This window comes from Vulpes vulpes, chromosome 5, assembly GCF_048418805.1.
Source record: "Vulpes vulpes isolate BD-2025 chromosome 5, VulVul3, whole genome shotgun sequence".
NCBI classification, from domain to species: domain Eukaryota; kingdom Metazoa; phylum Chordata; class Mammalia; order Carnivora; family Canidae; genus Vulpes; species Vulpes vulpes.
This window is the reverse complement of record NC_132784.1, coordinates 125,819,746-125,846,694: the sequence shown is the minus strand read 5'-3', so window position 1 is coordinate 125,846,694 and position 26,949 is coordinate 125,819,746. Positions and strand designations below refer to the sequence as shown.

Here is a 26,949-nt window from a genome sequence, read left to right as displayed (position 1 = left end):
GGACTGACTGCCTGATGCCACCATCGCGGAGTTGAATTCAGGGGGGCCTGGAATGTGGGACCCCACGGCCGGTTTGCTGTGGTCCCGGCTTGAGCCCTGCAAGGTTACTGTTGACTGCCCCATGGCTGTCATGGGCTGTGTAGGTATCATCAATGCGCACCGGGGCGCCTGGCTGGCTCCGTCGGTGGAGCGTGTGACTCTTGAGCTCGGGGTTGTGAGTTCAAGCCCCACACTGGGTGTAGAGCACAGAAGTGCAGCGCCGTTAGCCAGGAAAAGGTGACGAGAAGTATGGGCGGGATGACGGCTGATGTGACTGGCAACCCGTGAGGTCTGCCTCGGTGGCCGGTGCCGCGAAGATCTACAGCTCTATTGAAGGCACCGTGTGCAACAGAGAACAGGAGCAGGAGCCTCTTAGGCATGTGACCTTGCATCTGTATTGAATTGGAGACCTAGGTAGCAGGGACAATAGGGAGCTCCCAGGTTCCAAGTCTAAAAGAGAAATTGGACTCTACCAGAAGGCCAGACTCCAGAGCATGGGATATTTGTTCAAATGACAAGCTGCCAGGCTACAGTGGATTAGCTCAACCCTGGGCATGGCAGATTTGTATGCCCTTAATGTTTGCTGATTTAAATGGAAAGCCCATGGATTGTTTCTTTGCTCTGTCCTTTTTCTCATGGTCAATAGATACAGTAAATCATTTTTTGTAATGAACGGTCATTCAGGGTGTCTTTAGCAACAGGGATGAAGGAAGAAAAGATGTCTAGACCTGAAACAGCTCCCACAGGCTGCTGGGGACCAGCTTCCACATTGGAGAATCCCCTTTATATATTTTCCTGCTCCATCCATAAGCGCTTGATATGAAAGTGCAGGAAAAGAGTTTTTCATCAAGGGTACCAGATTTGATGGGAGACAGAATTTTAATGCAAAGCCCCCCAAACATAAGCAAAAACAAAACAAAGGAAAGGTCTTGCATTTCCTCCCTAAGAAGTGTTCCAAAGGCTGGTTCCAGGAAGCGTTTGTGGAAAGAGCGCCAAACCCAGCGCTGTGTCTGGGATGGAGGCCAGGGAGCCGCTGGGAGGTCTGGGGGAAGGGGGGAGAAGCTGTATTTGAGTTATAGAGTCTTATGCAGACTCGCCCAAGCTCTCGACCAGCCAAATGTCACCTTCTCGGAGGTCGCCTCTTGCATTTCTGTCTGCTGGCCTTCTGGTTGCCCTAACATCATAATCCAGTGATGTCCATTAAACATCATACTGCTCATATTTCAGCCATATGTTTTATTTTTTTATTTTTTTATTTTTTAAAGAATTTATAATTTATTCATGAGAGACAGAGACAGAGAGAGGCAGAGACACAGGCAGAGGGAGAAGCAGGCTCCATGTAGGGAGCCTGATGTGGGACTCGATCCCCGGACTCTAGGATCACACCCTGGGCCAGAGGCAGGCCCTAAAGCTGAGCCACCCAGGGATCTCCCATCAGCCATATGTTTTAAATGCAATGATTTGCTTTAAACATTTTGTAGGACCTTGTCTCTCCAATCCATTCATTAGCCCAAATCCCTACCGTCCTCATACTGAGGAGGGAGAAGAGGACGAGGTTTCCAGGCTTTATACATTTATAATCAAGTGAGGCACATAGACGTTATTTATATAGAACATAAAAGAGCCATGTAGTGATTTCAAGGTGAAATGTAACACAGCATGCGAGAGGTGTGCAGAGGGAGCTCCGAGGGACGAGGTTGCTCAGATAAGGGCCAGTGGAAATGAGAATCTTGACGAGGGCGCTCAGGGAGCAGAGAATTGTGACTTCAAGAGAAGGGGGAAGGAGAGGGCAACTGGAGGGAACAGCATGAATGGAAGCATGGTGGCAGTGACGTGTCGCAGGGCAGCCTACAAGAGAGGTGGGCATGAGGTCAGGACTGGGGAAGGAAGGAGTGCATAGCCTCCTTGGAAGTCAAGTGGCCCTGGTGACAATGGACAGGAAAGCTCTGGCCAGTTGAGGACTGCACCGGGACAAGCAGTGTCCCTTACTGTAATGACAAGCAGGGGACCGTGAGTCCCCGGAGAAGATGGATGATACACCATAAGCCGGCCGAGCCGAAAAATCATGCCGCCTGCTGGTTGTCGTTGGCTTGTCTTGGTTTGTTTGTTTGTTTTGAACCAAAAATACTGGCTCGATCCCGGGTGTAGAGAACGTAGCCCTTGGTGCCACGGAAAATTGAATGTCACTACTGTTGAGTCCTCACACGAGGTTCCGCAGAGAATCCAGAGTGCAGACGAAAGCGCCACAGAAATATTTTTGGCTTCAGCACTATTTGCTTCTTTATTTTGAGTAAAATTGTACCCCTGTGTGTTTTTGTGCAAATGTTATTTTTCTCTGCATGGTTTATATTAGCTTATTAACCTGTAATCAAAATTAAAATGTCTTTTCCCTCACAGTTTTGCTCATTCGGGAGTCGCCTCATGGGACGCGGGTACTATGTGTTTGATAGAAGATGGGATCGTTTTCGATTCGCACTAAACTCCATGGTAGAAAAACACTTGAATTCACAGATGTGGAAGTAAGTGAGCCATTTTTGTGCAATATTTGCTCAGAGCTGCCCCACGACTGTCTGCGCCCTAGCTTTCTGGATGAACGTGGTAGTTGGCTTCTCATAGAACAAAATGACTCGGAAATCGGGATCCGTGGTTAATTCTGAAATGCCAGCTCTTCTTAATGGCTCTCAGACACACGTACAACGTGTGCCTTGTCGTCTTTGGAGATCATGTTTGTGTTGGTAATCTTCTAAACTAAGTGAAAAAGGCATTAGATGAGATCTTGTTTATGTAAGAGTATTAAAGGGCCTTTTTGCTATGACTAAGAACACCTAAGGATCCTAAGAATATGCCTCTGTTTGTGATGTTAATGCTACAGTGTCGATACTAGACATTTCACGAATGGGTCATGGACCCATTTCTAATGGTGCAGTGTCCTGTGAAAAACTGTGTACAGCGGCCAACAGGGCGGATCCTGAGTGCTGTTTAAAGTTGGTTAAGCTTGTCTTTGGCCCTTCCCACCTCACTAGAGCTCTCTCCTGCCCTCTCCCTGTACCTCTCTCCACCCTCAACTCCAGCTTACGTTCCATTCCTCTGACCCCCCCTTTCTCCCCCAGCACCTCCCAGTGTACTCACATCCTAGTAGGAGATTCGTAAAAAGGGAAGAAAGCTTCCTGACTTAGGCGGATGCCCTGGTGAAAGAGCACCCAGCTAGACCCCTCTCCGACCACAGCCATGGGGCCTTGCGTGCTGGCCACTCAGTAACGCTCGGCCAGCCCTGCTGGCACTCCCCCCACCCACCCACCCACTCCCACAAAGGTGAGCTTTTAAGGACATCAGAATCCATTAGAGTCGTGGACCCCTCGGGTCAGGGCCCGGCCGGCTGAGGAAGCCCCCTCACCCCACCCAGGGCAGCCCGGGAAGGCGGGAGGGCATTCCTGAGGATGAGAGGCTGCCGTGGGCGTACACGGGGACAGAGTCCACAGCGGGCCCCCCTCCCAGCCACCGTGGAACCCCAGGCCCTTATCCCTGCGATGCCCAGAGAGCCACCGGCCCCGAACTTAGCAGGAGCAAGCCCCACGGGGGCCGCACGCTGACACTTCACCACGGGGCAGGAAAGGGCCACAAGAGAAGCTTATCGTTTCTTCTCACTGAAGCGACAGCTCAGTGTGTCAGAAGGGCGCCCTCGGTCGTGTGCCCGTGTCCGATCCCCGCCGCCACAATCGGGCGCTGCACGCGGGGGGGCCGCATTCCTGGTGGTTCGGTGACTGAACCTGGTGCACTCGCTCCCCATGCTGGCAGCCGGCCCCGGGGTCCTCGCAGCCCTTTGCTCTCCTGCGTGGCGCAAGGTGTAAACCCGGACACGTGGAAGGAATGTGTTGATCTGTATTTCGCTACCTGGTGTCCTGTCGGCTCAAGCTCCATATTCCTTTCCTCCTCAGGCACAGAAACCCGAGCCCCAGGGCGTCAGGTCCCTCCCCCCTTTTCAGGACTTGCCTAACCAATCTGCTGTCACTGAGCAACATTGGGGCTGCCTGGGTGTCAACTCTGGAGAGCGTAGCGCCCCGCTGCCCTCTCAGCCTCGCTGCCCAAACCCCAGGCCCCGACGGGCCCGAACCTGGAGGGATGGCAGCCGATGGGGGCGTGGAAGACATTAGGAAGAAAAGGAACGGCCAAGACTCTTTTTTCTTTAACAAGCATTTAACTCTGCATCAGGAGACGCCAACACAGTATTCTCTTGCAGCCAGGTCAGCATCTGGATCTCCATGCCAGCTGGCAGGGGAGGCTGGGCACTGTCAGTAATTTATTCCCATCCGCGGGCTGTTGTTCGGGACTTCCCTAGGCCAGCGTGCAGGGGCGAAGCCAGGGCCTGAAACCACTGCCGAGATGCACCCACGTAAACGTGTCCCCGGTGCAGCGCGGGGGGCAGGGGCTTCCGGGGACACCGAGCGGCCCGAGCCCCCCTCCGCCTCTCGCCCGCTCTGGGTTAGCACGGAGCAGGAGCAAAGGGACAGACAGTAGAGGAAGGCGTAGCATCCAGCCCAGGCCCGAGAGTCCGCCAGGGAAGGCAGGACCTGTCCACCCAGCAGAGGCGCAGACTTGCACTGCTTGGGGGGGGGTCCAGTCGGGGCAGCCGGAGCCCTCCCGGTTAAGGCCCTCGAGGGGGGCCCTCTCTAAAGGAGCCACCGCGCTGCTGTAATTGGCACTGATGACAAGTAACTGCCAGACCTCTGCCCGCAGGTGCTTCCAGCAGGTGCTTCCATCCGTATTTCAGCCACTCAGAAACCAGAGTCAGGGGAGGCCAGAGCAGGCCACCCGCGGCACCAGGGGCAGCAGGGAGAGGGGCGAATGCCACGGGCCCCAGAGATCTGCCCACAGTGTCAGGCCGGGCTGTGCGGTGCAGACAGTGTAAGGGCGTGTCCAGACCTCCCCGGTGGGAGCTCCCGGGAGTGCTTGCCCCGCATGCATAGTTATGTTGCTGCTGAGAATTCACCCGCTCACCCATCCACCCACCCATCCATCCATCCATTCGTTCACTCGTTGGTTCATTGCAACAAGTACTAAGGAGCCCTGGTTGAGTGCGGGCAGGACCTTTGACGTTCCCTAGGCTTCCGAAAAAGTAGATTTTCCAACGCCATCGTGGCCACAGTGGATTTGGCAGCATTTTTCCTCTTATATTTGATCTGTTTGATCTGCTGTTTTCAAGGACCCTGTGCTTCTGTACCCAAGGATTCCTCTGGAGTCCACCCTAAAGTCCGAAGCCCTCAGCTCCACCAAATTGCAGGCAGAACACCGAGTCCTCAGGGCAGCGCTAGGAGAGGAATTTCCTTCTCAGTGAGGCCTCTTTCTGGAGACCGGGGGCACCTGGTCCTGTTGCTACAGCTGAGAGGGTGGCCTCCAGGGAGACAAGGAATTGCCAGAGGCCGGGTCTCTGTCCCAAGCCTGCCCACCTTCAAGTGCCACTTTCCAAGAAAGAGAGCTAGTTCCTGACTCACTAGGGGTGCTCAGCTACACTGAAAGAGATTTCCAGGGAAGCCGGGGAGGGGGAGCAAGGGGAAAGATAGGAAAGCTCCCGTTTGAAAATATTCACCTGGCTCCTGAGGTCAGTATCCTTTCCTGAAAAAAAAAAAAATCAGGAACAAATAGTGCCCCCAAGGCCCCAGTTCCCGGAGTAGCAGCAACATGGAGCCAGAGCCTTGCATGCAGGTGGGAGTCCAAAAGAAGGCCCCAGGAGTGACCCGCACCTGGTGCCGACCTTGGCTCCACAGGCAGGGAGTTTGCTCCCAGGCACTCCCAACCTCTTGGAAGATACACACACACACCCCCAGCTCCCCACATACCCCTAGCCCCGCTCCCAGACCGTGTATTCTCCTGTGTCCATATCCTGCATCTGTCTTCAGAACCAACTGGAAATGGCTGATCCCCTGGTCTGGATCCAGGGAGGGAAGACCCATGAAAGGGCAGCCACACCCCCATCGTAGCTCCTCAGAGAGAGAGAGCTGAGGTTGGGGGAGGAGGATAAGAGTAAATCGGAGCCAGCAGCCCCGATCTCACGTGGACTTGCCTCTCTGCAGAGTAAAGCGGAGGCCGCAGACAGCACAGCAAGAGGGCGCTGGCCTGTGAGTGGGGCGGGTGGAGCGGGGGAGCAGAGGACAGGAGGCCTGGGGGGCCCAGGTGCAGGCCGCAACGCCCTGTCCTCACACTTCTTACTTCAAGCCAGGACCTACCTGTGAAATGACTACTTCTCATTAAAAACCACCGTCATCATTACCAAAAAAAGAGGGGAGGGGGAGAGAGAGAGAGAGAGAACAGTGTCGGGGAAATTTATGTTCTAAATAACATTCGCCTTTATTCATGAACCCAGATCAGCCATTGTCCAGTAGCCAAGCGTGGAGACAAGGATGTGAGAGCCTGAAAGTGACGAAGACTAGGTTGCTGGATGTTGCAATGGGGGGCACCAGGGAAGGGCCATAATTCAGAGTCCGCCATCCCTCAAGGCTTCATCTTCCATCGTGTGGTCCGACCGGGGTTCCTCTGGAGCCCTGCCGCTCACACGCAGTCGAGCCTCCGGAGCGCTGCCAAGCCTGTTTCTCACGGTTTCTCTCTCACTCTTCTCTCATGTTTAGGAAGATCCCTCCTGCGGCAGATAGCCCCATGCCCTCGCCAGCAGCCCACATCACCACCCCCGTTCCAGCATCCGTTTCACAGCCTTTCAACAACCCCAGTGCTGTGTATCTTCCTTCAGCTCCCATCAGCTCGAGACTCACCTCTTCTTACATAATGACATCAGCCATGCTCTCAAACGCAGCTTTTGTGGCGTCGCCGGACCCGAGCGCCCTCATGTCACACACCACAGCTTTCCCCCATGTGGCCGCAACCCTCAGCATCATGGACTCAACCTTCAAGGCCCCATCCGCCGTGTCCCCGATACCAGCTGTCACCCCTTCCCCATCCCACAAGCCATCCAAAACCAAAACCAGCAAATCCTCAAAAGTCAAAGACCTGTCTGCCCGTAGCGACGAGTCTCCAAGTAACAAAAAGAGGAAGCCGCAGCCTTCGACTTCCTCCTCCTCCTCCTCCTCCTCATTAACCTTGCAGACATCCCTCTCGTCTCCATTATCAGGGCCCCACAAAAAGAACTGTGTCTTGAATGCCAGTTCAGCTTTGAACTCCTATCAGGCGGCCCCCCCCTATAACAGTCTGTCTGTGCACAACTCAAACAATGGGGTGAGCCCCCTCAGTGCCAAACTGGAGCCCTCAGGACGGACCTCGCTGCCCGGCGGCCCCGCGGACATAGTGAGACACGTGGGCTCGGTGGGCGGCAGCAGTGACTCCTGTCCCCTCTCTGTGCCCTCCCTTGCAGGGGACCTCTCTCTGGCCTCACACAATGCCGTCTCTTCGCTGCCCCTCTCTTTTGACAAATCAGAAGGAAAAAAGCGTAAGAACTCGAGTTCTAGTAGCAAAGCCTGTAAAATCACTAAAATGCCTGGTATGAATAGCGTTCACAAAAAGAACCCGCCCAGCCTTCTCGCTCCGGTGCCCGATCCCGCTAACAGCACCTCCTCTCGGCAGGTAAGGGACCCGCCCTCCCGGGCTCGGGGGGCTTAGCCAGGAACCCCGGGCCGGCGACAGACCCCGTGCGGAGGTCGGGTTAGGGAACGACACTGCGGCGAAGGCCCTTCTAAGCACCATGCAAGTAGCGCTTCGTTTAAGCCCCGCAGGCCGGTGCGGCTGGTGCCTCTGTTACCACCGCCCTACAGACCAGGAAACTGAGGCACGGGGCGCTTCTGACCCGCCCCTCCTGTTCTGACTCTCCTGTCTCCTGAGTTCGGAGGATTTCATCCAGTCTGCTCTCTGGGAACCCCCCTTAGCAAGTGCCCGAGGCCTGGGCAGGTTTGGGGGTGACGGCCGGGAGCCACCTGCTGTGCCTCCCGGGTGACTGACTGTTCCCGCCCTTCCAGGCAGCCCCGGGCCCACCCCTCCTACAGTGAAACTGCGCCTCACGCCACCTGGCGCACAAGCGTCCCACGCCACTGTGCACGGAGGGGGGTGTACGGTGAGGAAGGCTGGGAAGACGGGGCAGAAGAGCCCAAGCTCAGCCGTCCTGAAGTCTGGTCTTTGCTCGCAGGCGGGGAGCTAGTTAGGAGAGGCCTTACCCCCTCCAGATGCACCCTCACCCCTTGGCACCCAGGAGAGGGCGGAGGTGGTGGGAGGGTGGTCCCCGCAGGCCTACCCCAGAGCCTGAGCCCCACCTGGGCAGCCGGCCACCCGGGACATTAAGTGGGCCGGACCCTAAGCCCAGCCCTGTCTGGGGATGAGGATCTTGGAGAGATGAGAGGCAGTTGTTAAAGAGATGTTTTAATGCTTTATGTCATCTTTATATGAGGCTTATTAAAACCTCATGAAGAGAACATCTGGAGGGGGATTCACAAATCACAAGTAAGCTCGTGGGAAACAGCACATTTGGCCCCCAAAGGCCAGGGGAGCTGCAATGTGAGGCCAAGGTGAGACAGGGGAGATGTAGGTCCCCTCTCTGTAGCCCGGGATGCTCACACCTGTCTGCAGCTGAGGCACATGTGCCACCATCCGGACCCCCCAGTTCAGGGATTTGGAGGAGGGGGCCATCGCCCACAGAGCCCTCCTCTGAGATTACACCACTGGTGGGGCCACCTCCAGGCTGCAGGATGAGGGAAGAACCGGGGCTTCCTAAACTTGAATGTGCACAAGAATTCCCCAGGTTGCGGTAGGGGGTGGGGGGCCCATTAAAATGCAGACCGCAGCACTGCACTGGTTTATGGACCACACCCCTGAGCAACAAGGCTATAGTGTTAACCATTTTAATTTTGGGCTCTACCAGCATGGAGCCCAACTTGGGGCTTGAACTCACAACCCTGAGATCAAGAGTCAGTTGCTTACCGACTGAGCCATCCACGTGCACCCTAGTGTCACCCCTTTTATTTTTTTTTTTTTAATTTTTTATTTATTTATGATAGGAACACAGTGAGAGAGAGAGGCAGAGACACAGGCAGAGGGAGAAGCAGGCTCCATGCACCGGGAGCCCGACGTGGGATTCGATCCCGGGTCTCCAGGATCGCGCCCTGGGCCAAAGGCAGGCGCCAAACCGCTGCGCCACCCAGGGATCCCTGTCACCCCTTTTAAATAAAGTTCTAGCCGCTAACACTTATGGGATGGGCTCTGTTCCAAGCCCCTGAGATACATTAATTCGTTTAATGGTTAAGCATTGTCCCCCCCCCCCCTTTTTACAAATGAATAAATCAAGGCACAGGAAGGTTAAACAACGTGCCCAAGTCACACACAGCAAGGAAGATGGTGGCGCCAAGATTTAAACCCAGGCAGTTTGGCTCTGGAGTCTGGGCTCTTAACCTCCATGCCTCCATGTTAATGGAATGTCTCTGTACTGAGCAAATGTGGCCCTGTCTGTTCTTGGATCAGCAGGACCATAGGAAGTGTTCAGCAAACACAATGAATTAGTCAAAACCAGCGGTGAAAGGAACATACAGGCCTCTGCCAGACTATTTATCAGGAGGGAATTCAAAATAGCTGATGCCTCGAACAGCCGCCGGGGGTCTAGCCCACATTGGCTCCCTAATGCAGGTGATACTGGGTGCTTGTCACCAGTCCATTTAGAAAAGCCTCTGTCCAGGGTCACCCCAGTGATGTCCAGGTGCTGGGGAAAGGCCTCCGCGATCTGGGTTGGTTCTGTTAGGAGACTGGGAGAAGCATGACGTACGTTGAGAAATTCAAGGTAAACGTGGGCTTTGGGAGCCATCTGGGTATCTATTTAATTGTGTCTGGTAGGTGTAAGCCCAGAATTTACCAGAGAGATTAAATTGAACAAAAAAAAAAAAAAACAAGACTGCGAGTATAAGGCAGACGTCTTTATGAAAAGGTGAGTTCACAGAGAGGACGAGCTCGTTCTAGGCCCAAGGAGGAGCTGCTGTGGGAAGGGTACTCACCTGAGGAACCCGCCCACCTCGAGCCCAGGACGGGGGAGAGGCCCCCAGTGCAGGCCCCCAGTGCGGCCTCCTGGGCTGCAGCCCCCACTCCCACTTGAAGGGCGAAGCCCAGAGCCATTTGGCTGGGTTTTCTGAAGGTGTTTGCTGTGTCCTGTGGCCAGTAAAACTGACGCAGAGTAAGATTCAGGCTTTTATCAACTAAGGCAGTCCAAGGAAGACTGGGCAGGAAACAAGCTAGGTCTGGGACTGGTCTGGGAGGTCAGAGGTGCCAAATGCCCTCCAGGAGGGGCCAGGCCTCTCCCCAGAGTCCTTCATCCTCACCTCTGAGATGGGAGGGGCATGAGCAAGGCGCCCCCGGAGCCGTTTTTGTCTTCTCTGCCATCTAAGATGGAAACATGAGTGGCCCACCACTGGAGGAGGGTGATGGCACCGTGGGACCCAGGGCGGCACCAGGTACCAGGGATCTTTGGCAGCAGGCCGGCCGGTGTAGCTGAGTGGGACTTCGCTGGTGTCTTTCAGGTCGGGAAAAATAGCAGCCTAGCTTTGTCACAATCCAGTCCTTCAAGCATCTCCAGCCCAGGACACAGCCGACCGGTAAGTAACCGGGGTAGGGTGGGGATGGGAAGTACCTGGGGTCACCAGCAGAGAGAGCCAGGCCGTTGGGGCAGACCCTGGCTCACACCCCCAGCTCCAGTTAAGAGCTCGGGCCTTCCGGTTACAGCTGTGTGTCCTTGGCTAAGTTACTTAACTTCTCTGCGCTTCAGTTTCCTCACCCACAAGGGGATCACAACGGCCCCTACCTCCCATGGCTTTGTGAGGATCAAGTTAATTTATTCGCCTAAAGCCTCTAGAAAATTCCTGGCACATAACAAACACACAAGCCTTGGCCCCAAGTATTAATAGCAGCTTTGTGATATTAGGCACATTACTTCTCTGAGTCTCAGTGTTTTCATCTGTTAAATGGCAAAGGTGACGCTTACCTCCTAAGGTTGCTGTGAAACGTAATGGTGCTGACCCGAGGGCCTTGCTCGGGACACTGCTCAATCAGTCCTTTCTCAAGGCCTCTAGTGAGTTGCAGCTCTTATTCAAGATGTGGTTTCATGGTGGGAATGTCCAGGGTAGATTTAGCAGTTTTTACAAACTCAAAGAGTGAGAGTAGTCAGGGTACAAATGATTTGCTCCAATGGAGTGTGTGCGCCTCTGAGGGAGGCTAGGGGGGTGGGATTATGGGTGTTCTACGTAACTGGAAAAAGCATACGCATGGCCGTGTTGTGTCAGCTTAGATGTGGGTTTCATAGATCCCAGATCCCAATGTTTGTCTGCATTTTGGCCTCTGGGGTTTCCCCACCAATGTTGGGTGGCGTTTGACTGAAGATCATAGGGAAGTAATTTCTGTATCCCCAGCATCTTGAGTCCCTTTTCTTGCCTGAACACCCCCCCCCCATCCTGTGTGATGGGGGCAGGGAATGGATGGATGCAGGGGGGTCTGTGCCCTGGTAACCGGCCTCTGTTCCTGACCGGCCTCCTGCACAGGTTGTGGAGTGCACCTGGAGGCTACATTGTCACCCTTAACAAACATAATAATAATAAAATAGACACCATTTGTTGAGGCTTTTCCCTGCAGGTGCTCTGCTGAGCGTTTTAAGTACCTTACATACACAGAAACCCTTTAGCAACCCCGTGAGGGCCAAATGATGATCCTCATGTTATACATTGAAGATGCCCAGACTAAGAGGCTAAGTCACTTGAACCCAAACCCTTTATACTTAATCCAACACTCTACTTCCCTGGATAATTCTCCATGTGGTTAGGTAGGAAAAGGTAAATTAATAGTGGGGGAGGGGATCCTTGGGTGGCTCAGCAGTTTGGCGCCTGCCTTTGGCCCAGGGCACGATCCTCAAGACCCGGGATCGGGTCCCACGTCGGGCTCCCGGCATGGAGCCTGCTTCTCTCTCCTCCTGTGTCTCTGCCTCTCTCTCTCTCTCTCTCTCTCTATCATAAATAAATAAATCTTTAAAAAAAATAGTGGGGGGAAAAACCACAAAGGTCACTTATTCCAGGTCTCTCTGCAGGAGGAGATCTCCTCCATGCATGTGCAGAGGATGTATCTGTCCTTGTGTCTTCCCCCAAGCTAGGATCCGTGTGGCCAGGTCACATGCAGTCCTTGGCATCTGGCACCTGCCCTCTGCCTTCGGCCCAAGGTGGCTCTGCTCTTGAAGTCTTGCGGGTAATCCCAAGTGTATGGTTTTTAAACGAGCTTTTCTTTTCTTTCCTAGAAGACCACAAACAGAACGGGCAGGATAAGGACTCTTCCATAACAAGACTGTGAAGCCACTTCCAAACCATTGCCTGGCCACCCGAGGCCCAGGCGGGAGGAGGAGGAGGAGGAGGAGGAGGGAGGGGAGTGCGCAGCCGGGGCGAGGCTTTCCCGGGCCGTGCCTGTGGCTCTGGCCTTTCTTCTTCCTTTTATTTTATTTTATTTTATTATTATTATTTTTTTTTTTTTTTGCAATTGACCAGTTTTTAGTTTTTGAAGAAAAAAAAAAAGGCAAAAGAACGTGAATTTCAGATTTACAGAAAACAATACCAGTGTTTTGTTTCGGTTCTTTCATTGGCCATGTGTATACGTTCTTCCAAGTTTGGGGTCGCCCCTCTAGCTTCCGATGCTGCTACCGCACCGTCCTTGCGCTCCAGCCCCGAGAGCCGACGTTGCACAACGTTGCACAATGTCAGCTCCCGCTCGGCATCGTCTGAAACTCTTGAACTCAAGCACGCGCAGTGCTCCTCCCCTTGACCTCGCCCACCCGTCCACCCCTTGCCCCTCCCCGCCGCTCCTGGGACCCCCCAACCCCGACCCGGATCGGCTCCCCCAGGTCTGTGCACTGCACCAGCGCTGCAGGAGCTGCACGCTCTGGGCAAAGCTGGGAGGAGCGGCCAGTGGACCATGTCGTTGAGCCAATACCACTGTCCAGCTGTGCAGCTCAGAGAGGATCTGCTGGGTCGGGGACAGGCCAGATGGGCCTGGAAGGTGGCAAGAAGCAGAGCATATGTGTAGGGGAAGGTAGCCCTCAAAAAGACAGGCAACTGGGTGACCGCTGACCTGAGCTTGTTAGGAATCCATGCTCTGCAGAACCTTCCAGGGTGCCAGGGACAAACGCGCCAAAGCTAGGCGGACCCAAGAAGGAGAAATCCCAGGGAGAAGGGCACGGGAACCCCAGGAAGCCACTCAGGAGGGGGCACGGTGCCCACAGCGGTGGCAGTTCTCAGGCTGCCCTCCGGGGCTAGGCAGGAGGAGAAAGAGCAGTGCTGGGGCTGCAGGAAGCATCTGGGGCAAGCTTCCACGAGGGTCGAGTAGCAAACACCTGGTGAGAATAAATCCAAGCACTGCCCACCCGCCTCGGGGTCCCAGGCCCCAGGGTCCCGTGCAACGGGCACACTCATAGATGAGCTTGCACTAAGCTCTCCCAAGCCCCAACTCAGATGCAGTCACCCCGGGGGGTGCAGCAAGCCCAGCTCCCCCGAGTGGAGAAGAGCTATTTGGAAGAGCGAAGGGAAGCTAGAGCCCAACGGCTATAACACTGTCCACACTGGAGTTTTGAAGAAATAGCAATACCACAAGCTGCGCTAGGGACCGGTAATCGGGAAAGGAATTCACCACGTGAAATAGGCATCCTGTGCTATTAATCATGAAATTTTGCAGACGATGTGATAGCAGGAGATACTAGGAAGTTTTGCTTCATCCCCAATTCCGAAGTGAATGCCAGTTTTGCAGCTGGGCCCAAACCCTCATCCCTACCCTAAAGTTTCCCTCTCTTCCTTCCCATCCCCACAACCCAAAGATCAGACTACTGTTACGTTTCACCACATTGGATTTTGCGAAGACGGGAGGCAAATGGAGTGATTTGTATCAATGGAATTGCACTGACCGTGTTTCTTATAGGATTCCTAAAATTTTTAATATAAAATGAAGATTTTTTTAAAAATCAGGAGTTGATATTAGGTACCAGGACCTTAGTTCAGATGATTTCATTTTTATTTCTACAGTGTTAAAAGTGCACTTATATGCTGGTTTATTTACGTCTTGGGAAAAAGAGACTACAAATTGAAGGGAAGATGGTTACTTTTTCTTTTTAAAAAAAAAAGTTAAGGCAGATTTTAAGACTTATAAAATGTTTAAGAAATTATAAACAGGTTAGACCCTTTGGAAAAAAAAAGTTTAGAAGATATTCTTAAAGTAAATTTTTATAGTGTTAATTTTGTAATAATTTATGTTTTACTATATTACAGAGCTAACTGACCAGAATAGTTTCAGAAACAATATGAAACGTAGGAAAGTTTAAGCAATGTTTATATTTTTAAAATGTTCTTTGAATTATGTTTTTATTGTACATTTCTTCAGACTGAAAAGTATGTACATATCTTTGTTATTTTTGCACAATTTTTGTCCTGTTCGGTTTTAGAAGTCTGTTGTGTTTTTTTTTATATATAATTTATTTTAAGTTGTAAAACTTGCAGGAGTAAAAAAACAAAAACAAAAAAAACAAAAAAAAAAAAAAAAAATCTCAGCAACAAAATAACCCTCTGATTTATAAACTCACTCAGAGAGGGAAAACAAAGGTTGAGAGATTAAGTGGCTGCTTCTGAGAAAAAATGTCTCGACAGGGACGAAAGGAGCAATTCAATAGGCTTAAACATTTTAGCTGTCTACATCTTGAATTGCAGCTGGAATAAAGAGGCTCCCCACCGAATGCTGCTTACTTGATGAAAGACTGGCTCTGACCAAGGTGAGGACATTTCTGGAAAACTGAGCAAAAAGGGAAAACCCACGGTGTTTCTTCCTTCACAATCAACCACAGGTTTACTTTATAATGATGTGTTAAAAACTCACAGCTTGAAAAACGGAATGCAAATAAACGGTTTTCTTTGGGTTTGTTTTAACGGAGTTCAACTGGACCAGCCTATAAAGCATTATTAGGGTGATATCCTTTGGGTACTTCTGCGCATCCCGCCCCAGCCCCTTGACTGCACACACACATACACACACACACACAAAACCCCTGCCTACCCACCCCCCCATTTGCCTGAAGATCTTGTGACTTGTCGCCAGCCATAGAGGCTCGAAAGCTCTGGTTGTTAAGCATAACACAATGCATAGACCCGTCAGCCATAAAAAAAAAAAAAAAAGCGACTTGGATAACTTGTATGCCTTCTTTTGTATCAATGTACCAATTGTAAATAACGCTGATCAACCTTTGTAGAGAATAGTTTCTACAGCATATTCTATTATTGCTGATTCTCAGTGAACTCTTGTTTTAAAAAAGGAAAAAAAGAAATTTTCTATTTACACCTTATATTTTGTTATGCTGTCAGCCCATGGCACTTTAACAAAACTCTGTGGGTTTTACGTAGCTGGTCAGTCATGGGGTATATTCAATAACTGTTGTTGCACAGACAAGAATTTGCACCTGCTCATTTGTCCTTTCCTACTACCGATTTTAGAACCTTTTCCAGAAGAATTTTGGAGAAAGCATGTCCCAACATTCTAAACAAATGCCACACTTGTGGAGTGGGTTTCTTTTCTACGATCCATATTTTGTAACACTAAGTATTTTCTTTTTTTTGTTCCGCACCTTTACGTATTAGCACTATCGGATAGAATTCATTCCATGCCTGTGATATTGTAAGCAGAATAAATGTCTAAAGTAGGTGTAAATAGTAAATTCTATGGCTTACAGTTTTAAAAGGAAAGAACAAACATGTATCTATTGATACTGCCATGGTTCAGCACCAGGCCTGGAGACATTCTCCAGTGAGCGATTGTACTTTTTTTTTTTTTTTTTTGCTTTTTTTTTTTTTTTTGTAACATGGCTTTGTAAATAAAATAATTTATATGTTTGTAAAACAAAGTCTTCGGGTTTTCCTAAAATTTCAATTTTTGCTCTTTCTTTTTTCTTTTGGGTGAAAGTGTTCCCACCTGATGAGCCTTCCTGCTAGAACACACATTTGATAGATCGAAGAGAGTGAGTTCGTTCAACAAATATTTATGGAGCATCCTGTCGTGGCTGCCCCTGAGCTAGGCGCTCTGTGCTCAGTGGTGAGAAACAGACACAGTCCCAGCTGCTCTCTGGAAGCAACCCAGTGGGGAAGACAGTAAATAAATAAACACACGATCAAATGTGTAATTACAGATTGTAGCAAATGCTGTGGTGGAGAGAATTGAATTCTGTGAGAAAAGAAAAGGAGAAGCCGACATAAAACGGGTGATGGCGGGGTGCTATCTGGGAGTCCCCTCTGAGGAAGTGGGCTGAAGGCACAGTGGGAGGGAGGGAATCCCAGGCAGAGCTGGTCCAAGGTAAAAGCCTGTAAGTTCTTAGAGCCTGAGGAAGATCCACTGAGGGCAACGCAGGGGGAGAAAGATGAACAGAAGTCAGGGCAAGGTCACAAAAGGCCTCACAGAGTTTGGATTTCATGCTCAGTTCAGTGGGAATCCTTTGAAAGACTTTAAGTAGGGTCGTAGCATGGCGGAGAATCACTTGGAAGCTCTTTCAAGAGACCAGGTGAGATGTAATGTGTGCTCCCAAGATGATGACGGTAGAGATAAAGAGAAGCAAATGGAATCAAGGTATATTAAATTGACAAGACTTGCTTAGGAATTGGATCCGAGAATAGGGAAGAAGATTGTGTTAGGTAGCGATGCCTGCCATTTCGTCAGATGTGGAAACCAGAGGAGCAATGAGTTTTTTAGGAGGGGTGTTTGGTGGAGCCCAGAAGTCCTGTTTTGTGCACGTGTGTTGGCTCATAACTGGGATCACTGGAACACTGAAGCTGCTGTGCCAATACCTGTGGCATACTCATGACTGAAACCATCAGCAGCCCTAAGTTGGAGGCACCAGTTTGGGAACTGTTAGTATATGAATGAAATTTAGAGCCACAAAAAAAAAAAAGAAAAGAAAAGAAATTTAGAGCCACGAGCACGAGTGGGATTTCTTGAGAATATAGAGCAAGAAAAACAGACATTTGGAGGTTAGGTGGAAGCAGCAAACTAGCAAAGAACCCTAAGATGAAACATTCACAAAGAGAAGAGCGAACCCAACAGAAAGTGGTTCCCTGGGAGCCAGGACTATAAGATGATTCAAGGAAGGAACAGTCAACTGAGTCAAATACTGCTGCGCAATGTAAGATCCAGATGGTGTGGTGTTCAGAGTTAGGCAGCATGGAGGTCATGGATGACAATTAGTTTCCTAGGGTATTTGCCATAACAAATTACCACTATGTGGTGGCTGAAAGCAGCATAAATTTATTCTTCCAGAATTCTGGAGACTGGATATCCAAAAGCAAGCAGGGCTACCCTCGCTTTGAAGGCTCTCCAGGAGAATCCTTCTTGGCCTCTTCCAGTTTCTGTTGACCGCTAGCAGTCCATGGCATTACAGACACGTCACTCCCATCTCTGCCTCCATCTTCATATGGCCTTATATCCCCTAGGTCTCTCCATGTCTCAGATCTCCCCTGCCTTTCTCCTGTAAGGACATCACCCACTGGACTTAGGGCCCACCCTAAATCCTGGATGATCTCATCTCCAGATCCTTAATTACATCTTTTTCCAAATAAGTTCACACTCCCAGGTTCCAGGGATTAGGATGTGGACATTTCTTTTGGGGGGTTACTATTCAGTCTGCTACAGTGATCTTAGCAAAGCAGGTATGACAGCGTGGTAGGGACTGGAGTGGTTTGAAGGAAATTCAGATGTGTCCGCAAATCTTAAGGAGATTAGAAGGCTCAAGGGAGTGTTTGGATTTTGTTTTTATTTTTTCTTTATTGTTTTTCAAGGGAGAAGAGACAAGATTATGATTCATATGCTGGTAAGACTGGAATAATAGGAGAGGGAAAAAACTAAAGAAGCAGGAGATATTAAAAACAAAAATAAAGGGAGGGGCACCTGAGTGGCTCAGTCAGTTAAGGGTTTTGCTCCTGGGTTTGGCTCAGGTCATGATCTCAGGGTCATGAACATAGAGCTTGCTTAAGATTCTATTTCTCCTGAGACGCCTGGGTGGCTCAGAGGTTTAGAACCTCCCTTCAGCCCAGGGCGTGATCTTGGGGTCCCAGGATACAGGCCTGCATCAGGCTCCCTGCATGGAGCCTGCTTCTACCTCTGCCTCTGTCTTTGCCCCCCTCCCTCTTTCATGAATAAATAAAATCTTAAAAAAAAAAAAGATTCTCTTTCTCCCTCTTCCTCTGCCCCTCCCCCAACTCAGGTGCTCGTGCTCTCTCTCAAAAAAAAAAAAAAAGAAAAGGGAAGGCTTTGAGAAGGCAAGAGGGAGGTGAACCCAAACATGTGTTTGTAATGTTAAAAGATAAACTGAGGGGATCCCTGGGTGGGGCAGCGGTTTGGCGCCTGCCTTTGGCCCGGGGCGCGATCCTGGAGACCCGGGATCGAATCCCACATCGGGCTCCCGGTGCATGGAGCCTGCTTCTCCCTCTGCCTGTGTCTCTGCCTCTCTCTCTCTCTGTGTTTGACTATCATAAATAAATAAAAATTAAAAAAAAATAAAAGATAAACTGAAGCATATTAAAAAACTTTAAGAGTCTATTTAAGCAAAAATGGATTTGAGGGGCACCTGGGTGGCTCAGTCAGTTAAGTACTTACCTTTGGCTCAGGTCATGATCTCAGGATCCTGGGATAAAGCCCTGCACCCAGCTCCCTGCTCAGCAGGAGCCTGCTTCTCCCTCTGCCTGGCACTGTGTCTACTGTGCTCTCTATGTGTCAAATAAAGATATTATTTATTTATTCATGAGACACAGAGAGAGAGAGAGACAGAGAGAGAGAGACACAGGCAGAGGGAGAAGCAGGCTCTATGCAGGGAGCCCGATGCAGGACTCAATCCTGGGACCCTGGGGTCACGCCCTGGGCCGAAGGCAGGCACTAAACCACTGAGCCACCCAGGCATCCCTAAATAATTTAAATCTTTAAAAATAATAATAAGAAGAAGTAATTATTAGTGAAACTGGATTGTCACAGTAGTGACAGCACATTTGAGATTGGTGATCAAAGCAGGGTCCTGGCCGGGAGCAGACAACCTGAGAGAGTGGCCTGAGCACACCGAGGGCAGAGCAGGGCCATGACAGCTCCAGGGCAAAGTCAGGCACATTTCTGATCATTCTGCCTCAGGCCCAAGTGGATATTTTCACTGCTGTGCAGAAAAGAAACCCAGGGCTAGCAGATGTGAACCTTGGCATGCAGTAAGCCCCTGCAAATAAATGTCTGTGCAGTTGGAGAATTCGCAATCACAAAACCTCAGTGTGCTGCTTCTAGCACCAAGGGCTTCACAGATCCATTTGTTTTGAGCTTTGTCTGGGACCGGCCACCCATCACTGCCTGAGCCCAGGGGTCTTCTAACTCCACTCTGAAGGAGCCTATGCAGCCTGTGTTCTCCAAACCTAGACCTCTGAGAAAATCTTTTAAGAAAGATTTTATTTATTTATTCATGAGGGACACAGAGAGAGATAGAGGCAGAGACCCAGGCAGAGGGAGAAGCAGGCTCCCCATGGGGGGCCCGATGCGGGACTCGATCCGGGACCCCGGGGTCACGCCCTGAGCTGGAGGCAGATGCTCAATGGCTGAGCCCCCCAGGGGCCCCAGGACGTGCAGGTCTTATAGATCCCTGGTTCTTCTTTTTTTTTAACATTTTATTTATTTATTCATAGAGACACAGAGAGAGAGGCAGAGACACAGGCAGAGGGAGAAGCAGGCTCCATGCAGGGAGCCCGATGTGGGACTCGATCCCGGGTCTCCAAGATCACACCCCAGGTGGCGCCAAACTGCTGCACCACCGGGGCTGCCCTAGATCCCTGGTTCTGAGTGAAGTTGCCAGGAATGTATTTTAATAAGTGTATTTTCTATTCGGTGCATCCTCATGAGCCACTCACCTAGACAACTAAATGAGGAAAGCACAAAAAAGCTGAATATCTCAAAAACTAAATCAATCCCATGAAAGTCTGAGTCCGTTCAGAGCCTCTGCGGGAAGCTCGCCAACAGCTGCGAGGTGTTGCCTCCGTTGTGACATCGCGAAACACCGATCCTATCTAAGGTCCTAACTATTGGAAAAGTTCTCTCCACTTAAGAAATTTTGGGATGTATTCTGGGTTTCCCTTTCACTTTCAAATGTTTCAGTGAATCTCTAATCAAAGCAAACATCACCATCACCAAAGCAAAGCGTTTGCTTCCTCTGAGGCCTGAGCAAGCACTGTGGACGCTGCTAGAAAAATAGGAGCTTGTGCAGCCTGTATCAGGATTTTCTGTTTCTCCCAACTCCCTTCACTTCCCTATCTGATTTCCTAGCCAGTTCCTATTACTAACTACCCCCACACACACACCCACCCACCCACACACACACACACACACACACACACACACACGCACACTATGCATCTACCCATTTTCCTGAGTAATACAGACCCACTGGGGGCTGACAGGGATAGGATAACAAGTTTGTCACATAATCAAAACGGGCTAAAGGCAGAGACAGCCCCATACAAGTGACAAGAGCAGGGAGGAAACCATGATCTGAGAGCTTTTCTTTTGAAAAAAAAGAAATCAGATGCATGTTTTTGGTTTTGTTCGCAATGTTTGCAAGTCTTTTGGTTTTGTCCAACTCAATATGCTCAGAAACGTTTGATATGGACTAGATACACAGCCCTTGGGTATAAGACAGACTTAAGTCTGCTGAGAGGGTGCCGCGGGGCGCTCACCTTCAAGCATTTAGAGGGTGTTCCCGCCAGGTCTGTGCTGAGCCCAGCACTGTTCAACATTTTAATTAATGAATTGGCATTCAGAGTAACCTTGGTGATTAAAGCCAGGAATACCAAGAGCCGGATCTGTAGAATAGCTGTTCCCTTTGCGGGGGCACGAGGGAGGTTTCTGGTGCAGGAAGTGCTTGACCTGGGAACTTGCTAAATGAATATAATCGTTGGCGAAATATTTATCAGGTTGGGTGCTGAAGAGTTGCTCCTTTCACTGTGCATTTTGACGTTGAAAAGTTTACACACAGACTCAAAAAGCAAATAGCCGACTTAGAGCAATAATTGTGTCAGTGCAAAGAAGAAAGTGACAAGGTGGTTTAAGGAGAATACTACTGAGAGGCCCATTTCCCCCCAGATCCCTACCCCAGGGGGTTGGGGGGCAGGAGCTGCCACAGAGGGGAGGGGGCAGCTATGGGTTGAGGATGGAGAAGAGGGTGAAAGTCTCACAGGAGGTTGTCGGACCCCTGTGAGCCCCGTCACCTCTCTCACGCAGCCAGGCAACTGCTGTTCCCCCAGCTGGAGACAGAGGGGTTATTTTCTAGAAAAATGAAATGGGACACTGAGATTCAGGATTCAGGGTTACCAGACTCAGCAGAGAAAGGTAGAGCTTGCGGTGAGAGGGGGCTGGGACGAGGCATGAGCTCTCTCTTCTCATCGTAGCCTGCAGAATGTTCCCTTGCGTGTGTTGCGTTGATGTGTTTAAAATTTCAGTAAGGATAATATCGGGGCCTAAGTAATGACGGAAATGGATGAGAACCATTGAGTCATCTCACATTTGCGTTTGGCAGAGTAGTGTTTGGGCTTTGGAAGCTTAAAGAGTCTGGAAATAGGACCAGAGAAAAACTGAACGTGAGCAAAGGGAATTGATGACAGTGACTCCACTCTCCGGAGGTGGTTAGAAATGGACTTCCCGGGGGTGGCTTTCAAGGCCCAAGGCCGTCCTCCTTCACCGGGGAGCTCTCCCAGGGGCCCCTTTGTGTTGGTGATGCAAACGGGTGATGCTGACATGCAGGCGCTTTTTCTTTCAAACCATGCATATTTCATGTTTCCTTGGATTTCAAATTTACCTTTGGGGATCCCCTTGCGGGTTCAAGGAGCTGTCTTGTTCAGTGCCACATGGTTTCTGAAAGAGTGACAGGCACACAATAAGTGTCGAATTAAAAAAATGAAGCAACTGGGGTGCCTGGCTGGCTCAGTGGGGCCCGCATGACACTCTTGATCTCAGGGCTGTGGGTTCCAGCCCCATGTTGGGTGGAGAGATTACTTAAAAACAAAATCTTTTTTTTAAAAAATGGAGGAGTCAATGGTGTGGCGATAAAGTAGAATATCTGGCTATTGGGAGTGACAGGTGAAGCGTTTGCTGATTTCTGCGACGTTAAATACAGCCACCGTGACCTACCCATTGCAAGCTACCAGCACAACTTTGCTGAACACAGAGAGGGGGGAGAAGAACACAGGTGAGTCCTCCGAGTCTGAACAAGCCAGCTCCAGGCCGCCCTGATGTTGGCCAGTGGGACAGACACGCTTATAACCAGTGATACTATATTAATTCATGTCAAACTACACACAATAATTTAATCCATTAGTAAGAGCAGAAAGAAGAACTTTGCTATCACTTAGAAATGACCAATATTCAAGCCAACAATTTTTTTTTTACTGCTTTTCATTTGTCTTTTAAACTTATTTCTGCTTAAAAAGGGCATTGGGGCAAAGTGGGTCTCTTAGTTTCAGAAAAATAATATACGAAGCAATTATCTATCTTTCTTGTAAAAGCCATCCCCACTCTGTGGGCTGTGCTCCAAATGCTTCATTTGGAACCTAATATACTCTTCCATTTAAATGTAGTGTCAAGGGTGATTAGGCTGTAGGACAACCCACAAAAGCCCATAAATCCACAATGCTCTTGAAGTCTGACATCAATGCAGTAGTATATTGGGGGAAATGCATTCTCAGTTTCGGCCAGGGAAGACAGGATTGCATGCGACCTGGCCACCATCGCAGCCATGAGACACCACACCCTTCTCTCGACCCCACTATCTGCCAACTGCCAGGAGACTCAAGACTTCCAGTCTGCACCCGGAGCAGACCCCCAGCTCTAACAAAATGAAAGTGGCCAAAAGAATAAGGATTTCCCTGGTGGTCCTGGTGGTGATGGTGGCAGTGGTGGTAGTAAGAGTAGTAGCACAGTGATGTGTTTCACATCTTTTCTAATTTAATCTTTGCAATAACTCTATGAGATAGGTGAGATTATTGCCTCCATTTTACAGATGAGAAACCAAAGTTTATGGACGTCAAGTAATTGAGGATCACACAGCCAGTGAGTGGGAAAGCCTTTTGGAAAAGGGTCCTCGATTCCCCAGGTAAACTGTGTAAATAGTAAATCATCTGGTCATCCATCACACAAGTAAGTGAGAAGCGCAAAGAACATTGTTGTTCAGAAATTTTCTTCTGGGTTTTAATTTGGTGGACCTAATTCAAGCTTCAATAGACCCAGTGAGTGTGATAGAAGTTACATTTAGTCTCAGTTTATAAAACGAGGTTCAGTTTATATGATATTCTGAAATACAAAAGTAGCCCAAAATGATACACAACAGGGGCACCTGGCTGGCTCAGTCGGTGGAGCTTCCAACTCTTGATCTTGAGGTCATAAGTTCGAGGCCTATGTTGGGTGTAGAGATTATTAAAAAAAGAAGAAGAAGAAGAAGAAGAAGACGACAAAGAAGAAGTACAACAGAACAGAAAAAGAAAAGAGTTCAGGTAAAAACTAGTGAAATGTAAATGAGGTCTACATCTGAGTATAGTTTGATTTTCTAGTTCAAAAGTGATGTTCTATGGTTATGTGACGTACTGTCATTGGGAAGAGCCAAAGGAAGGACACACAGAACTTTTTGCACTATTTTGCAACTTCTTATGAGTCCTTTTTTTTTTTTAATATTTTATTTATTTATTCATGACAGACGCAGAGAGAGAGGCAGAGACACAGGCAGAGGGGGAAGCAGGCTCCACTCAGGGAGCCTGACATGGGACTCAATCCCGGGTCTCCAGGATCACACACCCTGGGCTGAAGGCAGCGCTAAACCGCTGGGCCACCGGGGCTGCCCCTTCTTGTGAGTCTTAAACTATTTCAGAATTTAAAAAAATATATAGGATCCCTGGGTGGCGCAGCGGTTTGGCGCCTGCCTTTGGCCCAGGGCGCAATCCTGGAGACCCGGGATCGAGTCCCACATCAGGCTTCCGGTGCATGGAGCCTGCTTCTCCCTCCATCTGTGTCTCTGCCCCTCTCTCTCTCTCTGTGACTATCATAAATAAAATAAAATAAAAATTAATAAAAAAAAATTAAAATATATATATATGTATATATACACAATACCTTTTATATATATATAAGGTACTGTAAAGGGTACCACAGCCCGAGATCCATTATCCCAATCTTCTCGTGCTATCCTTTGTACCGTGGCCACTGTCTTGACATATGTCAAGACCTATGTCTTGACATAAGCTTTCATGTCCTGTAAAATAGATCTAAATTTGTGCTTAACAATATCTGCATAAAAAATTAAAAAATAAATAATAAATAAATAAAATTTAAAAAAACCAGTATCTACAAACATTTGTTTAGCATTTTTGCTTTTTTAGGTCAGTGAAGAATAAAGAAACTGGACACCACTTCTGGGTAGTTGGAGCACTGTGTCAGACGATCAAATGTCACCCTCTCACAAAGACTGACATGGAATTTCTGAGACCGGAGCTCCCATTATCCTGCGTACCTGCTACATCACATCACAGACACACAGTGACAGCAGGCTCCTGTCGTAGCCCTATCTAGTCCAAAGATTAATACGGTGTCATGTTTAGACACTGTTCTGGTTTTTGTTTGTTTCTTTTTAAACGTTAGATAAATAAATAAATAAATAAACTCATAAAATGCATCTCACCAGTAAAACAACCTGGTGAAAATAAAATCCTCAAGTTCCAACCTTACATCTGTCTTGGGATCTACGAGAGAACTTTTTTTTTAAGATTTTATTTGTTTGACACAGAGAGAGAGAGAGAGAATGCAAGCAGAGGGAGAAGCTTGACAGGGAGCCTGACCTGGGGCTTGATCCCAAGACCCAAGGATCATGACCTGAGCTCGATCCACTGAGCCACCCAGGTGCCCCTGCAGGAGAACTTCTGAGTGTAAAGCAAATAGACCTTTAGCTCCTCCCGCATGGTCACACAGAACCAAGAGTCTGTAGTTTCTTAAAGCTGCAATACAAAATCAGAAATGTTACCCCAGAAAGTCCTACAGTGGGGAACCAAGTGGGACGGCCTGCGGACAGGGGTTGTAGAGACTCCCGGGCCTTAGCCATGATTTCCCCTTCTCATTTTAACAAGACTATTAAGATAATAATAGCAAACACTGGGATCCCTGGGTGGCGCAGCGGTTTAGCACCTGCCTTTGGCCCAGGGAGCGATCCTGGAGACCAGGGATTGAATCCTACGTCGGGCTCCCAGTGCATGGAGCCTGCTTCTCCCTCTGCCTGTGTCTCTGCCTCTCTATCTCTCTGTGTGTGACTATCATAAAAAAAAAAAAAAAAAGCAAACACTTATGTAGCGTTTAGTACATGCCAGGCACCATTTTTTTAAAAATAGCTTTACATTAAGTAGCTCATTTGGTCCTCAAGACACCCCACTGTGAGGAAGAGAAGTTATTCTCGGTATACCCATGGGGAAACTGAGGCAGAGAATTTAGATGTTTTGCCCAAGATGGCAAGGTTATTAATGGCCAGTGGTAAAACTGCTGTAAAGAGAGGTGGTCGGGGGATCCCTGGGTGGCTCAGCAGTTTAGTGCCCACCTTCAGCCCAGGGTGTGATCCTGGGGTCCCGGGATCGAGTCCCACATCGGGCTCCCTGCAGGGAGCCTGCTTCTCCCTCTGCCTCTGTCTCTGCCTCTCTCTCTCTCTCTGTGTGTGTGTGTCTCTCACGAATAAATAAATAAAATCTTTAAAAAAAAAAAGAGTACACCTTAAAAATGTGTGGTCTGTTCAATGTTAATTATGCTTGGATCATGCTGTTTGAAACAACAACAGAACTGCCAATATTCAGGCCCCAACTCAAGAGAGTCCACGTCAGGTGCCCCGAATGGGGCTCAGCCTAGTACTTTCTGGTTCTAAGGTGCAGTCCGACTGGGAGCCCCTGCACTAACGCTCCCCCAGGAGTTGCTCCCCAAACCAGCGAAGGGATTAGCAACAAGAGGAGGAGGGCGATGGGGAGGCTGAGAAGGACCCAGCCCATGATGCTAAGCCCAAAGTGGCTTAAGGAAGGGCATCAACCGCGATCGCCAACTCCACTAGGTGGCACCTGGACCTTCTCTTGGGCGGGGACTGTTCCCCGGGCCTCTGGGGCCGCCGCGGTGCAGCGCACAGAGGAGCCAGGCCAGGCGGAGCAGGCCGGGGAGCCAAGGGCGGGCCTGGCCAGACTCCAGGCCCGGGGGGCTCAGACTGCTGCGTCTCGGGGTCGCGGTTCTAGTGTCATCTGAGGCTCAAAGAGCAGAGCTATTCTCAAGGACCGAGGAGCCACGGAGAGGAAATGAAGATCCAAGGGAGAGGCCCAAAGGCCTGGAGCTCAGGGCCCCAGGCCGAGGCCCCTGTCTCCAGGGCACCACCGTGCACTCTTCTCCACCCCCCCACCCCCCCACCCCCCCCCCCCGGCCATTGAGCAACACTCCGGACAGTTTTTTTTTAAAAGATTTTATTTATTTATTAGAGAGAGAGAGTGAGCACGAGCCAGGGAGGAGCAGAGGGAGCAGGAGCAGCAGACCCCCTGAGGAGCACGGAGCCCGGCTGAGGGCTCTGTCCCACAACCCCTGGCATCCTGCCTGGAGCCAAAACCCAGGGCCTGATACTTAACCAACTGGGTCTCTCTCCGTTTCCATCCACCGGCCATTGCCTGGCCTCACTGTGCTGAGCCAGAGTCACTGCCCACAGTGATCACACAGCTTCGGTCACCCCTGAAGGGTCAAGTATTAGGTGGTCATGATTTGAAGGGGGGCACGTATGTTAGGCTTTGCTGTTTGTGCTCCCCTGTCACCTCCACCAGGGAGCATAAAGCAAGTCCCCAAAAGAAGGTTCAAAACACATTGAAGAGGTGAGCCTGGATG

General features: G+C 49.9%; 1 protein-coding gene across 12 annotated transcripts in view; it reads left to right on the top strand.

The window, feature by feature from the left end:
* Positions 1-12,594, top strand: part of ATXN7L1 (ataxin 7 like 1) — a 241,330-nt gene extending 228,736 nt beyond the window's left edge. For 4 of the 12 annotated variants that reach the window (XM_072759942.1, XM_026006062.2, XM_072759938.1 and 1 more), the window contains 5 exons: positions 2,437-2,558; positions 3,975-4,280; positions 6,660-7,605; positions 10,530-10,604; positions 12,287-12,594. In XM_072759942.1, the coding sequence (XP_072616043.1) occupies positions 2,437-2,558; positions 3,975-4,280; positions 6,660-7,605; positions 10,530-10,604; positions 12,287-12,328 (1,491 nt within the window). In that variant the 3' untranslated portion in view covers positions 12,329-12,594. The remainder of the gene's footprint in view (positions 1-2,436; positions 2,559-3,974; positions 4,281-6,659; positions 7,606-10,529; positions 10,605-12,286) is intronic. The other 8 variants (XM_026006064.2, XM_072759939.1, XM_072759941.1 and 5 more) reach the window with 4 other exon arrangements.
* Positions 12,595-26,949: the final 14,355 nt, after the last annotated feature.